The sequence below is a fragment of the Neovison vison genome, chromosome 11 (genome assembly GCF_020171115.1).
Source record: "Neovison vison isolate M4711 chromosome 11, ASM_NN_V1, whole genome shotgun sequence".
NCBI lineage: Eukaryota > Metazoa > Chordata > Mammalia > Carnivora > Mustelidae > Neogale > Neogale vison.
Window position 1 is genome coordinate 161,450,107 of NC_058101.1, and position 17,741 is coordinate 161,467,847.

Genomic DNA, 17,741 nt, shown 5'->3' on the forward strand with positions numbered 1-17,741 from the left:
GTGTGTGTTTGAGGACACTATGTAGTATTTGTTCTTTCCTTCAATTTTGATGATTTCCTTAGAAAAGACTGTAGTACCTTGTGATCTTAAACCATTTTTTAGAAAGTTTTTTTTAAGCGTAGAAGAATGATTCACAGGTCCTTCCAAAGAAAGCACGAAAGGCATGAACATGCTTTTTAGGTATCAAATATTTTAGGGTTTTAGAACAGGTTTTTTAGATGTCAGGTAATAAACATGTGACACAAGTAAAAATGAACAGTATTGAAATTTGTAGCAACTACAACTATGTATGTTAAAGGGGTAAGAACAAGGCAAGTTTAGGTAAAGAATATTGTGATGTAATAGCTTGCTAGAAGGATAAATTAGTGTTTAAGTTAAAGGAACCTAAAACAATATTTGAATCAAAGGAAATGCCAGATTAGAAAGGATTTTGACAAGTGGCAACTTATTGCACATTTTTGTTTCCCAGCATCACTCCTACCAGGTTATAGCATGCATCTTTTTGAGAGAGCAGCTGGGATCAAGTATACTCTTGACTTATATGTTTGTTTATAAAGACAAATGGAGAAATCAATTTTTTTCCCTGAATTCTTAGGAGCACTTTAGTGAATAAAGAACCTGACAGTATGCTGGCGCACATGTTTAAAGACAAAGGTGAGTGCAACACATTGTTTTCACATTTTGTGAGACCTCTTTATAGCTGTATTGACTTAACTCTTGTCCTTCTGTACTTTTTAATGATACCAATAATTTTTACACGAGTGAAAACTTACTAGTATGTTACACAGTTTTTCTTCCTAAATTTCTAACTTTGTTTCTTGTTCATGGGGGGGGGTTCTCTTCACTATAATGGTGACACAGGTGTCTGGGGAAATAAGCAAGATCATAGAGGAGCTTTCTTAATTGACCGAAGTCCTGAGTACTTTGAACCCATTTTGAACTACTTGCGTCATGGACAGCTCATTGTAAATGATGGCATTAATTTATTGGGTGAGTTTTTATGATTCCTCACATTTTTGTAAAGTTGGGATTTTTAAATTTTGTTTCCACTTACAGAGTAATATTAGTAACATAATATATTTTCATAAAGTGAAAGTATATCTTTTCCACTTTTAAAGCTAAATTTTTTTATATATATATAAGTATATATAGGTATGGAAATAGATACAGGCACAGATACAGTCTTTGTGTATATGGGTATATATCTAACCCATAAATTTTGATTTTAGATTCTAAAGAGATTTAGATTTTATCACAAGGGACTTTAAGCGATTTTGTTGTTGTTTTTAATCAAATTGTGACTGTGACTTCACTTCAAATTGTGCACCTTCCCATCATGTTGAGACGTAGGGTCATCAAAAGGGGAAATTATCTTCAGAATCATAAGACTGGATTAAAATCTCAATTCTACAACTTACTAGAAGTTTAACTTGGGGAATTCTCTCTTGAGTCTACTTTGAAAATAGAGTATTAAAAATACGCTCATCCCTGACTATATCACAGGATTTTCACATCATAGAGATGATGTCAGCTAGATCCCTTATAAAGCAGTAGATGCATCTTCAAAGCTCATGGGCCTCTACCTGACTAAATTTGGTGTGACTTGATGAGTGGAGGGGTTGTGGTGAACTTGAGTGCACATTCCTAGTTACCTTCCACAGATTGTTGCCATGTAGGTGTGTGGACATAGGGTGTCAGAGCCTTGACTTTTAAAGAAAAGATAGAAATCTACAATTTTATGTGAAATCTTCTTGTTCTGAAAATACTGTATGCCAAAAACATCAGAATCAGCCTGGGCTGGTGGTGAGGCAAAGGAGCTAACTTAACAATCTCTGGAGTATGATAGATAACATTCAGTAACTTTCATTGTTTCTATATTAAAGTCTGCATTGCCTTTAAAGTTTACCCATTGCAAAAAAATGACCTTATTTGACCTTTCATCTAGCGTCATACCTATTCATTACAAATTCTTTGTTGCTTTCTTATTTTTTACCTACCAATTGTTGCTTAAAACCATGTAAAACCTATTTTTCTTTTAGTCATTCTGCAGAAATTATCATTAGAAAAATAAGCAATGGTCCTCTGTTGTACAGCCCTTTGCTTTTCAGCAGCTAGACCACTCCTGCTTACACTCTGGTGGCCACTTTTTTTTTTTTTTTTTAAGATTTTATTTATTTATTTGACAGAGATTACAAGTAGGCAGAGAGGCAGGCAGAGAGAGAAGAGGAAGCAGGCTCCCTGCTGAGCAGAGAGCCCCATGCGGGACTCGATCCCAGGACCCTGAGATCATGACCTGAGCCAAAGGCAGCAGCTTAACCCACTGAGCCACCCAGGCGCCCCTGGTGGCCACTTTTTTTCTGAGGACACTTAAACTTCACTGTGCATCCTATGGGCTCTTCGATGCTTCCTAGTTTAATTTTTCTCTGTATCGCTGATAGCCTTTCATATCCTCCCCGCCTGGGACAGAACATCAGAAATACATATCCATGCTATCCCAGACTTCAGCTATTGCCAAGCTATGCTTGTTCCTTTTTCAGGTTTCTCAGCCATTGTTGTATTTTTTCAGCTGTTCAGCAAGCAGAGCTCTGTACTGGATCATTTTATAAAGCGTTACTACTTCTAATTAGTACAAAATCTAGCCAGACTCTTTATAACATTTACAGGTTCCCCAACTGATTATATGCTTTACAATAATCCACACTGACTTATTTCCCTTCTACCTCTATTTACTTAAATGACCTTATTTCTTACTCTTCCTAATTTTTACTTTCATCAGTGGATATATTTTTTCCTTACTTTCATTATTTCTTTTCTGCCTTTAATGATCTTCACTTTTTCCAGTGAATCATGATGTCTATTCTGCTACCATTTATCTTCAAAACCTTCTTTTTCTGATTTTTTAAAAATATTTTACTTATTTAAGAGAGAGAGAGCACGAGTGCGGAGGAGGGATGAAGGGAGGGAGAAAAGCAGACTGTCCACTGAGCAAGGAGCCCAGCACAGGGCTCCATCCCAGGACCTTGAAATCATGACCTGAGCTGAAAGTACACACTTAACTGACTGAGCCACCCAGGCACCCCTCATTTTCTGCTTTAAATTATCATTCCTTTCCTTGACTTATTTGATTTCAATTATTCTCTAACTTGAAAGCTTTTCTTGCATTGCAATATTTTATTTCCTTGAAGTCATATAAATTTCTGAACACATAAATTTGGTCTGAAGTCACATAAATTTTCTGAACCCCAGTTTGATACAATAAAAAGAGAATGGTTGTAAATGTCAGGAAACATAAAATTTAATAATGATCAAGGTGATCATTTGCCTACCAAGTGCCACGCATTATACCTAATTATATATTGCATATCACTCTTTTTTTTTAATTAACATAGAATGTATTATTTGCCCCACAGGTACAGGTCTGTGAATCATCAGATCAGACTGACACATTTCACAACACTCACCATAGCACATACCACCCCCACGTCCATAACCGAGCCATCCTGTCCCTACCACCCCACCACCCCAGCACCCTCAGTTTGTTTCGTGAGATTAAGAGTCTCTCATGGTTTATCTCCCTCTCCATCCCATCTTGTTTCATTCCTTCCCTCCCTACCCCCTACGGTCCCCCACACTGCCTCAAATTCCTCATATCAGAGAAAGTATATGATAACTGTGTTTCTCCAGTTGACTTATTTCACTTACCTCATACCCTCTATTTCCATCCACATTGTTACAAATGGCAAGATTTCAATTTTTTAATGGCTGCATAGTATTCCATTATATATCTATCTATACCACATCTTCTTTATCCATTCTAGGTTCTTTTCCATAGTTTGGCTATTGTGGACATTGCTGCTATAAACATTGGGGTGTACATGCCCCATTGGATCATTATGTTTGTATCTTTAAGGTAAACACCCAGTAGTGTAATTGCTGGGTCACAGGGTAGCTCTATTTTCAACTTTTTAAGGAACCTCCATACTGTTTTCCAGAGTGGCTGCACGAGCTTGCATTCCAACCAACATTGTATGAGGGTTCCCCTTTCCCCACCTCCTTACCACATCTTTCTTTTCCTGACTTGTTAATTTTAGCCATTCTGACTGGTGTGAGGTGGTATCTCACTGTGGTTTTAATTTGTATATCCCTGATGCCAAGTGATGTTGAGTACTTTCTCATGTGTCTTTTGGCCAATTGTGTGTCTTCTTTGCAGAAATGTCTTTTCATGTCTTCTGCCCATTTCTTGATTGGATTATTTGTTCTTTGGGTGTTGAGTTTGAGAAGTTCTTTATAGATTTTGAATACTAGACCTTTATCTGATACATCATTTGAGAATATCTTCTACCATTCTTTTGGTTGTCTTATGATTTTGTTGACTGTTTCCTTTGCTGTGCAAAACTTTTTGATCTTGATGAAGTCCCAGTAGTTCTTGCTTCCCTTGCTTCCCTTACTTCCTTGCCTTTGGCAGTGCTTCCCTTGCCTTTGGCAATGTTTCTAGGAAAAGTAACTGTGGCTGACTGAGGTCAAAGAGGTTGCTGCCTATGTTCTCCTCAAGGATTTTGATGGATTCCTGTCTCACACTGAGGTCTTTCATCCATTTTGAGCCTAATTTTGTGTGTGGTGTAAGGAATCGGTCCAGTTTCATTCTTCTGCATGTGGCTGTCCAGTATTCCCAACACCATTTGTTGAAGAGACTCTTTTTTCCATTGGGCATTCTTTCCTCTGTTGTTGAAGATTAGTTGACATAGAGTTGAGGGTCCATTTCCGGGCTCTCTGTTCTGTTCCCTTGATCTATTTGTCTGTTTTTGTGCACTACCATACTTTCTTAATGATTACAGCTTTGTAATAGAGCATGAAGTCTAGAATTATGATTCCACCAACTTTGGTTTTCTTTTTCAACATTCCTCTGGCTACATGGGGTCTTTTCTGGTTCCATATAAATTTTAGGATTATTTGTTCCATTTCTTTGAAGAAATTTATGGTATTTTGATAGGGATTGCATTAAATCTGTAGATTGCTTTAGGTAAATGAACATTTTCACAATATTTGTTCTTCCAGTCCATGAGCATGGAAAATTTTTCTATTTCTTGTGTCTTCCTCAGTTTCTTTCCTGAGTACTTTATAGTTTCCTGAGTACAGATTCTTTGCCTCTTTGGTTAGGTTTATTCCTAGGAATCTTATCGTTTTGGATGTCTTCTGTCTTGCTGTTGGTATATAGAAATATAGAAATGCAGCTGATTTCTGTGCATTGATTTTATATCTGTACTGAATTCCTGAATGAGTTCTAGCAGTTTTGGAGTGGAGTCTTTTTGGGTTTTCCACATAAAGTATCATATCATCTGCAGAGAGTGAGAGTTTGACTTCTTCTTTGCCGATTTAGATGCCTTTTATTTCTTTTTGTTGTCAGATTGCCAAGGCTAGGACTCCTAGTACTATGTTGAATAGCAGTGGTGATAGTGGACATCCCTGCCGTGTTTCTGATCTTAGCCGCAAAGCTGTCAGTTTTTCCCCACTGAGAATGATATTCGCTGTGGGTTTTTCCTAGATGGATTTGATGATATTGAGGGATGTGCTCTCTATCCCTACACTTTGAAGAGTTTTGATCAAGGAAGGATATTGTACTTTGTCTAATGCTTTTTCAGCATCTATTGAGAGAATTATATGGTTCTTGCTCTTTCTTTTATTAATGCATTGCTTCACATCGATTGACTTACCGATGTTGAACTAAACTTGCAGCCCAGGAATAAATCCCACTTGGTCGTGGTGAATAATCCTTTTAAATGTACTGTTAGAACCTAACGGCTAATATTTTGGTGAGAATTTTTGCATCTGTGTGCATCAAGGATATTGGTCTGTAACTCTTTTTTTTTGATGGGGTCTTTGTGTAGTTTTGGGATGAAGGTAATGCTGGCCTCATAAAATGAGTTTGGAAGTTTTCCTTCCATTTCTATATCTTGGAACAGTTTCAGGAGAATAGGTATTAATTCTTCTTTAAATATTTGGTAGAATTCCCCTGGGAAGCCATCTAGTCCTAGGCTCTTGTTTTTTGGGAGATTTTTGATGACTGCTTCAATCTCCTTACTGGTTATGGGTCTTTTCAGGTTTTCTGTTTCTTCCTGGTTCAGTTGTGATGGTTCATACATCTCTAGGAATGCATCCAGTTCTTCCAGATTGTCAAATTTGATGGCATCAGTAGTTCATAATATGTTCTTATAATTGTTTGTATTTCTTTGGTAGTGGTTGTGATCTCTAGGCTTTCATTCATGATTTTATTAATTTGGGTCCTTTTCCTTTCCTTTTTGGTAAGTCTGGCCAGGGGTTTATCAATCTTATTAATTCTTTCAGAGAACCAGTTCCTAGTTTCATTGATTTGTTCTACTGTTCTTTTGGTTTCTATTTCATTGATTTCTGCTCTGACCTTTATCATTTCCCTTCTCCTGCTTGGTTTAGGGTTTCTTTGTTGTTCTTTCTCTATTTTAGGTGTAGGGTTAGGTTGTGTATTTGAGACCTTTCTTATTTCTTGAGAAAGGCTTGTATTGCTATATACTTTCCTCTCAGGACTGCCTTTGCTATGTCCCAAAGAATTTGAACAGTTGTGTTTTCATTTTCATTTATTTCCATGATTTTTAAAAATTCTTCTTTCATTTCCTGGTTGACCCAGTCATTCTTTAGTAGGATGCTCTTTAGCCTCCATGTATTTGAGTTCTTTCCAACGTTTCTCTTGTGGTTGAGTTCTAGTTTCAAAGCATTGTGGTCTGAAAATATGCAGGGAATGATCCCATTCTTCTGGTACCTGTTGAGACCTGATTTGTGACCCAGGATGTGATCTATTCCGGAGAACGCTCCATGTGCAGTAGAGAAGAATGTGTATTCTGTTGTTTGGGGATGGAATGTTCTGAATTTATCTGTGATATTCATCTGGTCCAGTGTGTCATTTAAGGCCTTTATTTCCTTGTTGATCTTTTGCTTAGATCTGTCCATTTCAGTGAAGGTGGGTGTTAAAGTCCCCTACTATTATTGTATTATTGTTGATGTGTTTCTTTGATTTTGTTGTTAATTGGTTTATATAATTGGCTGCCCTCATGTTAGGGGCATAGATATTTAAAATTTTTAGATCTCCTTGTTGAACAGACCCTTTAAGTGTGATATAGTGTCCTTCCTCATCTCTTATTATAGTCTTTGGCTTAAAATCTAATTGATCTGATAGAAGGATTGCCACCCCAGCTTTCTTTTGATGTCATTAGCATGGTAAATTGTTTTCCACTCCCTCACTTTAAATCTGGAGGTGTCATTGAGTCTAAAATGAGATTCTTATAGACAGCTTATTGATGGGTCTTGTTCTTTTTATCCATTCTGATACCCTGTGTCTTTTGATTGGGACATTTATCCCATTTACATTCAGGGTAACTATTGAAAGATATGAATTTAGTGCCATTGTATTGCCTGTAAGGTAACTGTTACTGTATATAGTCTCTGTTCCTTTCTGGTCTATCTTACTTTTTTTTTTTCCTTTTTTTTTTTTTTTTTTTTTAAATTTTCATTTATTTGACAGACAGAGATCACAAGTAGGCAGAGAGGCAGGTAGAGAGAGGAGGAAGCAGGCTCCCAGCTGAGCAGAGATCCCGATATGGGGCTTGATTCCAGGACCCTGGGATCATGACCTGAGCCAGAGGCAGAGGCTTGAATCCACTGAACCACCTAGGCGCCCCAGGTCTATCTTACTTTTGAGCTCTCTCTTTGCTTAGAGGACCGCTTTCAATATTTCCTCTAGGGCTGGTTTTGATGTTTGCAAATTCTTTTAATTTTTGCTTGTCCTAGGAGCTTTTTATCTTTCCTTCTATTTTCTGTTTTTTTTAAATAAAGATTTTTATTTATTCATTTGACAGAGAAAGACACAGCAAGAGAGGGAACACAAGCAGGGGGAGTGGAAGAGAGAGAAGCAAGCCTCCTGCTGAGCAGGGAGCCCAATGCAGGACTCGAGCCCAGGACCCTGTGGTCATGACCTGAGCCGAATGCAGATGCTTATGACTTAGCCACCCAGGCACCCCTCTCCTTTTATTTTCAAGGACAGTCTAGCTGGATATAGTGTTCTCTGCTGCATATTTTTCTCATTTAGTGCTCTGAATATATCATGCCAGTCCTTTCTAGCCTGCCAGGTCCCTGTGGAGAGGTCTGCTGCCAATCTAATATTTCTACCATTATATCTTACAGACCTCTTGTCCCGAGCTGCTTTCAGGGTTTTCTCTTTGTCACTGAGACTTGTAAGTTTTACTATTAGATGACAGAGTGTTGACCTATTTTTATTGATTTTTGAGGGTGGTTCTCTGTGCCTCCTGGATTTTGATGCTTGTTCCCTTCCACAAATAAGGGAAATTCTCTGCTAGAATTTGCTCCAGTATACCTTTCTCTCTTTCTTCTTCTTCTTCTTTCTCTCTCTTTCTTCTTCTTCTGGGATCCCAGTTATTCTAATATTGTTTCATCTTATGGTATCACTTATCTCTCACATTTTTTCCTTGTGGTCCAATAGTTGTTTATCACTCTTTTTCTCAGCTTATTTATTCTCTATCATTTGTTCTTCTATATCACTAATTCTCTCTTCTGCCTCATTTATCCTAGCAGTAAGAGTCTCCATTTTTTATTTCACCTCATTAATAGCTTTTTTAATTTCAACTTGGTTAGATTTTAGTTCTTTTATTTCTCCAGAAAGGGATTTTATTTCTCCGGGAAGGGATTCTCTAGTATCTTCCATGCTTTTTTCAATCCCAGCTAGCACCTTGATTATAGTCATTCTGAACTCTAGTTCTATTATTATTATTATATTATTTTTTTTTATTTTTTTAAGATTTTTTTTTTAAGATTTATTATTTTTTTTTTAAGATTTATTTATTTATTTGACAGACAGAGATCACAAGTAGGCAGAGAGGCAAGCAGAGAGAGAGGGGGGAAGCAGGCTCCCTGCTGAGCGGAGAGCCTGATACAGGGCTTGATCCCAGGACCGTGGGATCATGACCTGAGCTGAAGGCAGATGCTTTAACCCACTGAGCCACCCAGACACCCCAGCTCTAACATATTAATTAATTTCCATATTGATTAGGTTCCTAGCCTTTAGTACTTCCTTTTGTTCTTTTTTTGTTTTGTTTTGAGTTTTTCAGCCTTGTCATTTTATCAAGATAAGAATAGATGAATGAGAGAACAAAATACTAAGAGGTTAATAATGACCCGAGAAAAATATATACTAACTAAATCAGGGGGAGAAGAAAGGAGAGGAAAATATATGTAAATATATATTTTTAATTTTTATTTTTATTTTACATATATATACATGTATATATGTATACACACATATACATATATGTGTGTGCATGTATATAATATTTTATATATATATACATATATATATATGACTGGTGCATAGAATAGAGCCGTACACTTGATTTTGAGTGTATTTTGATCTGTTAAAAGAAACTATCTCCCAAAACTTTGAAGAAAGTAAAACTTACGTATATTTAAAAATAAAGGTAAACACATTAAAGGGATAGAATATTACTGTAAAGATGAAAATTACATATATTTAAAAATAAACATGTCGAAGGGATGGAATATTACTGTAAAGATGAAAATTTAGAAAGATTCTAAAAAATCATTGATAAGAAGTTGGTTGAAAAAAAGAGGAAAGAATGTTATCAAGCTGGAGACTAGAACAAAGCCATGCAGTAGATTTAGGGTATATTTTCATCTATTAGAATTGTATTCCAATTTCCTTTAGAAGAAATTGTATTCCAGTTTCTAATTGGAATTTCTAATACAATTTCTAATAGAAATAGAAATAGAAATTTTATTCCAATTTCTATTAGAAGAAATTGTATTCCAAATTTTTAAAGAAAAAAACCTGTCTACAAAAAGTAGGTTAACTACAATGAAGGGATAAAATATAACCATAACAATGAAAATTTTAAAAGATTTTTAAAAGGGTATTGTTAAGGTAAAATAGTTTTAAAAAATTAAAATACGGAAGAGAAAAGGTTAAAAAAAAATTTAACTTTGGCAGAGTAAAGGATCATGGGGAAAAAAGCCATCTATTCTATGTGTTGCTTTCCCCTAGCTCTGGAGTTCCGCAGTTCTCATTGATAAGTGAACTTGGTCCTAGCTGGATGTTCTTGCTGATCTTCTGAGGGAGGGGCCTGTTGCAGTGATTCTCAAATGTCTTTGCCCAAGGTGGAATTGCACTGCCCTTGTCAGGATCCAGGCTAAGTAACCTGCTTGGTTTTGGTCTCTGGAGCTTTTATTCCGTGAACACTTTCCATATAGCTTTGTCGGACGGTAATGAGGATGGTGGCCTCCCAATCTCTGGCACCGCAGGAGCCGAGAGCTCAGGGCCCCACCCCTCAGTGTACCCTCAGAGAAAAGCAGTCAATCCCTCCCATTTCCCTGGTCTCCAGCTGCATTCTGTGCTCACCTGGCCTGTGACTGAACATTTCTGTCTCCGGTGCATGGTCCTGTTTGGAATCTAGAAACCTAACAGATTTCTGCAGTGTACTTCTGTGCTGCTCCTCTTAGGAGGAAGGAGGGAGTTCTCCCTGGATCTGTTACTTGTGGGGCCCCTGCTCAGAAAGCAGTGGCCTGACTGTGCTGGAGATTATGGTTTAAGGTAACCCCAAGCTTGAGTCCACTGCTTGGCTCTTTCTTTAGCCTGCTTCCCTGCTCCGATACCTGGGGCTCTGTCACAGTCAGGTACCCTGGTCTTTGTGTGACCCCACCGGTCCTGAGACCATACTGTCCCCGTGAGGGCCCCACTCCCACTTAGCCTCTGGAGCAATGTCCCTCAGTGGACAAGACTACTGAAAGTTCCAATTTTGTGCTCTGCTGCTCTACCTCTTGCGGTGAGCTGGCTCCACGCCCCACATTCGCTCTTCCCATCTGTTGCCTCGGAATCACTTCTCCACATGTCCTACCTTCCAGAAAATGGTTGATTTTCTGTTCCTAGAATTGCTGCTCTTTCTTCTATTTCCTATTGAGTTTGTAGGTGTTCAAAATGGCTCACTAACTATCTAAGCTTAACTCCTGGGACCTGATATTTATGTGTCCTACTCTTCTGCCAAGTTGCTCCTCCTATTCTATTGCATATCTCTCTTAATACTTATGTCAGCTTTGTGGAGAAAGTGATAATACTCCCATTTCACAATGTAAACAGGAACTTGAAGAGAAAGAATACATAGCTTCTCTAAGGCAAAAAAGGAAGTAAGGGGCAGAACTGGGATTCAAATCTAATTCCTACTGGTGATGACAGAAAATTTGCTAAGTATTACTTCCTTTTCTCAACTATGCCCCATAGGTGCCTTTTGTGTTTGTAAGGCTTTTCTGGAATTTTTAAAGTTTTGATTCTAAACCTAAAAGTAGGGGGAAAAAATCTTTACTCTATTCCTTGGGGGGTTCTGATCGACTCAGAACATCTAGGCACACTGAGAGTGAAACTCATTAGAAATCTCATTTTATGGTGGGTGTCTACCAGGGATAGATAGGAAATATGGCTGCCCCTTCATGAGGAATCCAAAGATGAGGCCACTCTGGCGTGGACTGGAAATTGTTGTGCCAGAACAGCTGCCTAAGTAGTGTGCTGTTCATCAGATGACCTTTGTTTTGCAACTGGAATATTAGAAGTGGAAATGGGCTTTCCCTGAGAAGATCATAATCTTCCCAGATAACTGCTGAGCTTCCTATATCTACCTATAGTTACCCTTATTGGCTTGGAACTATTCAAAGGAAGAGATTATTTCACTTAACTTTCTTTGTAATTTCTAATCCTTAGGAATTTTTTTTAACAAGTTAAAAAACTCAGCTAAATGACTGAGGTCTTCATTTGAAGGAAAATGGATTCCAATTTTCTTCCCAAATATCCTGATGAAGATGTTTAATAGATGTAAGAATATACAGTATATATACTAAGTCACCTAGAGAATGTACAGATTTTTTTTAACCGAGTTAAGACAAGCAAATGATACATAAAAATCCCTTTTATCATTTAGAAATAGTTTTTTTTATCATTTTTTAATTTTATTTTATTTATTTATTTGACAGAGAGAGATCACAAGTAGGCAGAAAGGCAGGCAGAGAGAGAGGAAGGGAAGCAGGTTCCCTGCTGAGCAGAGAGCCGGATGTGGGGCTCGATCCCAGGACCCTGGGATCATGACCTGAGCTAAAGGCAGAGGCTTTAACCCACTGAGCCACGCAGGTGCCCCTAGAAATAGTTTTTTTAATTGATTCTCCTTCAGAGAGGGTTCTGAGTCATTCTGTTGCTTTTATTTTGAAACTAATTTACTTTTATTCATTTCTATAATTTCCTGATTCAGTAAGTAAAAGAAAGTTGTCAAAACCCATTCATATCTACTCCACTGAAAAAGTCAATGAAATGTTAAGATGAGGTGAATTAATCATTTATTAGACTCACAATCAAACTTATTTCAATTATTTTAGGGACTCATAAAATTAGGAGGTTTTGCCTGTGGCCTATTATCAGAAAATTTAGAAATATAGAAGGTTTTCATTCTGATTCATCAAGTTTCCTGTTTTTATTTTGCTGAATATAAACTATGTAGAAAAACTTTATATTACATATATTTAAAAGTATTCTGTATACGTGTTCTACAGTTGAGTTATTTTTCTTCTATATTGATTGTCTGCTTGTTGAATTTCACTTGTATTGTGAGGATTTAACAAAGAATTTTTTACAAATATTAAAATGAATAGTTTTCTGTAAAAGTCACATCGTTTTTATTATGATAGGTGTGTTAGAAGAAGCCAGATTTTTTGGTATTGACTCATTGATTGAACACCTGGAAGTGGCAATAAAGGTAAGGCTCTTTTTACATTAGCCAGTGTTACAGTTATTGTAGCTGCCTCCCAAAATGAGCCACTGATTTCTTAATATCTGTTTCAAGAATTCTCAACCACCAGAGGATCATTCGCCAATATCTCGAAAGGAATTTGTCCGATTTCTGCTAGCCACTCCAACCAAATCAGAATTGCGTTGCCAGGTAATTAAAGCAGACTTTTATGTGAATTATTTGTGTCAGCAAAGCTGTGAGTAAAGTTTAACATTTTTCTTGGATTTTTTTTTTTTCCTCATGTTCCTTTTTCAGGCAAGATACAGTTTAATTATGGGTGATAGCATTGATTTAATCCCAAAATGGTTAGCAAAAAAAGAGATGTAATGGCCTTTTTTATTATCTAATATGCCCCATGTGGCAATTTGAATAGTTCATCAAAATTGCAGCAATTAGGGACGCCTGGGTGGCTCAGTTGGTTGGACGACTGCCTTCGGCTCAGGGCGTGATCCTGGAGTCCCGGGATCGAGTCCCACATCAGGCTCCCAGTTCCATGGGGAGTCTGCTTCGCTCTCTGACCTTCTCCTCGCTCATGCTCTCTCTCACTGTCTCTCTCTCTCAAGTAAATAAATAAAATCTTTAAAAAAAAAAAAAAAATTGCAGCAATTAAAATAAAAAGCCCATTCTTCGTACATTTGTTATATATGGCCAGTCAGTGGTAGATACTTTTATGTATTAAAGATTTTATAAATCTCAATACTTACTTTTTAAGAATAAAACTACCTTGAATCATTGAATACTTATAAAGTAGATAAAAATATATAAACAATATTAATATGTACATGGCCAACAGAGACAGTTCTTTAGAAGTTTTTGCACATGGGGCAACTGGGTGGCTCAGTGGGTTAAGCCTCTGCCTTTGGCCTGGGTCGTGATCTCGGGGTCCTGGGATTGAGCCCCATGTCGGGCTCTCTGCAAAGTGGGGAGCCTGCTTCTCTGTCTCTCTCTCTCTGCCTTCCTCCCTGCCTATTTATGGTCTCTCTCTCTCAAATAAATGAATAAACCTTTAAAAAAAAAAAAAAAAGAAAGAAAGAAATTTTTGCACATAAATAAAGTATATCCAGACTGGATTTTAATGTTATATTTAAAGTTGTTTTTCTAAGAACCCATTAAGGATGCTGGTTTTATATCTAAGTTTTATCTGATCATGTCTTCTAGTAAATTCCAAATGACTGACCTGCTAGTTGCTTCTAAGAAACTTGGGGGTTAGCTACAGTCATTAAATGTAATATAACAGATGGTTTAAATTTTGTGACAGTTTGTCTTTTCTTAATTTTAGGGTTTAAACTTCAGTGGTGCTGATCTTTCTCGTTTGGACCTTCGATACATTAACTTCAAAATGGCCAATTTAAGCCGCTGCAATCTTGCACATGCTAATCTCTGCTGTGCAAATCTTGAAAGAGCTGATCTCTCCGGATCAGTACTTGACGTAAGAATCATTTTTTTGTCATAAGAGAGAATTAAATGTTTAGTCTCTTGAACAGTGTCAACGAGCAGAAATGATCTCTCTCTCTATATGGGGTTTTACTTGAAAACATAGTTTAAGTTGATAAAACCCAAGGTTCTAAAAGTGAAATATGTTAGTTTTGCAACTTTAATGTCCTTCAATAAATGAAGACCTGAAATATTTAGCAACTAATAAGAAATGAAATCTTGAAATTAGATCCTCATCCCTTCAATATACTGTACTTTAAAAGGACTTCTATTTTAAGTGAATTAGGAGGGTAAAGCTGAATAGGACCTTTGAGATCTTTTATTCAGCCCCATTCTTGGAGTGGGGAAATACTGCTCTACAGGTATTTGGCAGAGATATTGTGAAATAAACATGATGTGTGTCAGGTTGTGTAAGTTAGCATCTCTGTGTCTCTCCTTCTCTCTCTATATATATGTCTTATGTGTGTGTGTGTTTACATGTTTGTGTGTATATATATATACATTTGACCCTTGTACAACACTGGGGCTGGGGCATTGGCCTCTGCGCAAAAATCTACATATAACATTTGACTTCCCCAAAAGGTAACTACTAATAATCCACTGTTGACCAGAAGCCTTACCAATAACATGAACAGTCAATTAGCATTTTTTTTAAGATTTTATGTATTTATTTGACAGAGAGATCACAAGTAGGCAGAGAAGCAAGCAGAGAGAGAGAGAGAAGCAGGCTCCCTGCTGAGCAGAGAGCCCAATGCGGGCCTCAGTCCCAGGACTCTGAGATCATGACCTGCACTGAAGGCAGAGGCTTAACCCTCTGAGACACCCAGGTGCCCAAAACATAATTAGTATATTTTTTATATGTCGTCTGTATTATATACCCTACTCTTAGAGTAAGGTAAGATAGAGGAAAGAAAATGTTATTAAGAGAATAATAATGAGAAAATACATTTATAGTACTATATCATACTGATTTTTAAAAATCTACATACAGGGGACCTGGGTGGCTGTCGGTTGATCTTGATCTTAGGGTCACAAATTTGAGCCCCACATTAGGCTCCACACTCAATCCCAGGACCTGGGATCAAGACCTGAGCCAAAGTCAGATGCTTAACTGACTGAGCCACCTAGGCACCCCTCTATTTTTAGTTTTTTGAGGAACCTCCATACTGTTTTCCACTGGGGCTGTACCAGTTTGCATTCCTACCAACACTAGATGAGGGTTCTTTTTTCTCCACATCCTTGTCAACACTCGTTATTTCTTGTGTTTTTTATTTTAGCCATTCTGAGAGGTATGAGGTGATGCTTATTGTGGTTTTGATTTTTGATTTGCACTTCCCTGATGATGAATGATGTTGAGCATTTTTTCATGTGTCTGTTGGCTATCTGGTTGTCTTCTTTGGGAAAATGTCTATTCATATTTTTTGCCCATTTCTTACTGGATTATTTATTGTTTTGTGTTGAGTTGTATAAGTTCTTTGTATATTTTGTGTGTTAACCCCCTATGGGATATGTTATTTGCAAATATCTTCTCCCATTCAGTAGGTTATCTTTTTGTTTCATTGATGATCTCATTTGCTGTGCAGAAGTATTTTCTTTTGGTGTAGACCCAATAATTTAATTTTGTTTTTGTAGACCCAATAATTTAATTTTGTTTTTGTTTTCTTTGCCAAAGGAGACTTACCTAGAAAAATGTTTCCTTGGCTGATGTCAAAGAAATTACTGCCTGTGTCCTCTTCTAGCATTTTTACAGTTTCAAGTCTCACATTTAGGTCTTTAATCCATTTTTAGTTTATTTTTGTGTATGGTTTAGGAAAGTGGTCCAGTTTCATTTTTTTGCATGAAGCTGTCCAGTTTCCCTTACACCATTTGTTGAAGAAACTATCTTTCCCATTGTGTATTCTTGCCTCCTTTTCATAAATTTTTTTTTTTTCTTTTGACGGGGACAGGGCAGAGGAAGAAGGAGAGAGAATCTTGAGCAGGCTTGATTTCACAGCCTAAGGTCATGACCTGAGCTGAAATCAAGAGTCAGATGCTTAACTGAGTTGCCTAGGCACTCCTCCTTTGTCATAGAATAATTGACAATAAAAGTGTGGCCTCTTCTACACTCTGTGCTGCTCTGTTAAGCTGTCTTCTGTTTTTGTGTCAATATTATACTATTTTTATTATTGTAGCTCTGTTTTATACCTTGAAATCTGGGATTGTGATACCTTGAGTTTTGTTGTTCTTTTTCAAGATTGCTATTTAGAGTCTTTTATGTTTCCATGTAAATTTTACGATTATTTGTTCTAGTTCTGTGGAAAATGCTATTGGTATTTTGATTGGAATTGCATTAAACCTCTAGATTGCTTTGGGTAGTATGGACATTTTAACAGTATTGGTTCTTCCAATCCATGAGCACAGAATATCTTTCTATTTGTGTCATCTTCAGTTTGTTTCATCAGTGTGTTTTATAGTTTTCAGAATATAGGTCTGTCATCTCCTGGGTTAAGCTTATTCCTAGATATTTTATTCTTTTTGGTGCAATTATAAGTAGAATTGTTTTCTTAATTTTTCTTTCTTCTACTTCATTATTAGTGTATAGAAATACAAACAGATATCTGTATATTCATTTTTGTATCCTGAGACTTTACTGAATCCAATTATCAGTTTTAGGATTTTTTAGTGAACTCTTTTGGGTTTTCTATATAGAGTATCATATTATCTGCAGATAGTGAAAGTTTACTTCTTCCTTACCAATTTGAATTCCCTTTATTTCTGTTTTCTTGTTTGATTGCTATGGCTAGAACTTCCAGTACTATTTTAAATGAAAGTGGTTCAAGTGGATATCCTTGTCTTGTTCCTGATCTTAGAGAAAAAGATCTCAGTTTTTCCCAGTTAAAGATGATGTTAGCTGTGGGTTTTTTAAGTATGGTCTTATTATGTTGAGGTGTGTTCCTCTAAACCTACCTTGTTGAGGGTTTTTATCATAAATGGATATTGTACTTGCTAAATGCTTTTTCTCCATCTATTGTAATGGTCATATGGTTGTTACTTTTTTTTTTTGTTAACGTGATACGTCATGTTGATTGATTTGCAAATATTATTTGTATTTTTGTATGCTGGAAATAAATCACTTGATCATGGTGAATTCAGTTTTTTTTAATGTGTTGTTAAATTTGGTTTGCTACTGTTAAAGATTTTTGCATCTGCGTTCTTCAGAGATCCTGGCTTGTGGTTTTGTTTTGGTTTTTTGTAGTCTTTCTAGTTTTGGTATCAGTAATAACACTGGCCTCACAGAAGGAATTTGGAGGCTTTCCTTCGTCTTTTAGTTTTTGGAATAGTTTGAAAAAAAATAGGTATTAACTCTTCTTTAAATGTTTGGTAGAATTCACTTGTGAAGCCATTGGTCCTGGGTTTTTGTTTGATTGGAGTTTTTCAGTTACTTATTCA

General features: G+C 36.7%; 1 protein-coding gene across 2 annotated transcripts in view; it reads left to right on the plus strand.

The window, feature by feature from the left end:
• The window catches only part of KCTD9 (potassium channel tetramerization domain containing 9), a 43,980-nt gene that overhangs the window by 15,694 nt on the left and 10,545 nt on the right, over positions 1-17,741 (plus strand). For both annotated transcript variants that reach the window (XM_044225122.1, XM_044225120.1), the window contains exons 5-9: positions 596-654; positions 862-990; positions 12,778-12,845; positions 12,933-13,028; positions 14,158-14,307. In XM_044225122.1, the coding sequence (XP_044081057.1) occupies positions 627-654; positions 862-990; positions 12,778-12,845; positions 12,933-13,028; positions 14,158-14,307 (471 nt within the window). In that variant the 5' untranslated portion in view covers positions 596-626. The remainder of the gene's footprint in view (positions 1-595; positions 655-861; positions 991-12,777; positions 12,846-12,932; positions 13,029-14,157; positions 14,308-17,741) is intronic.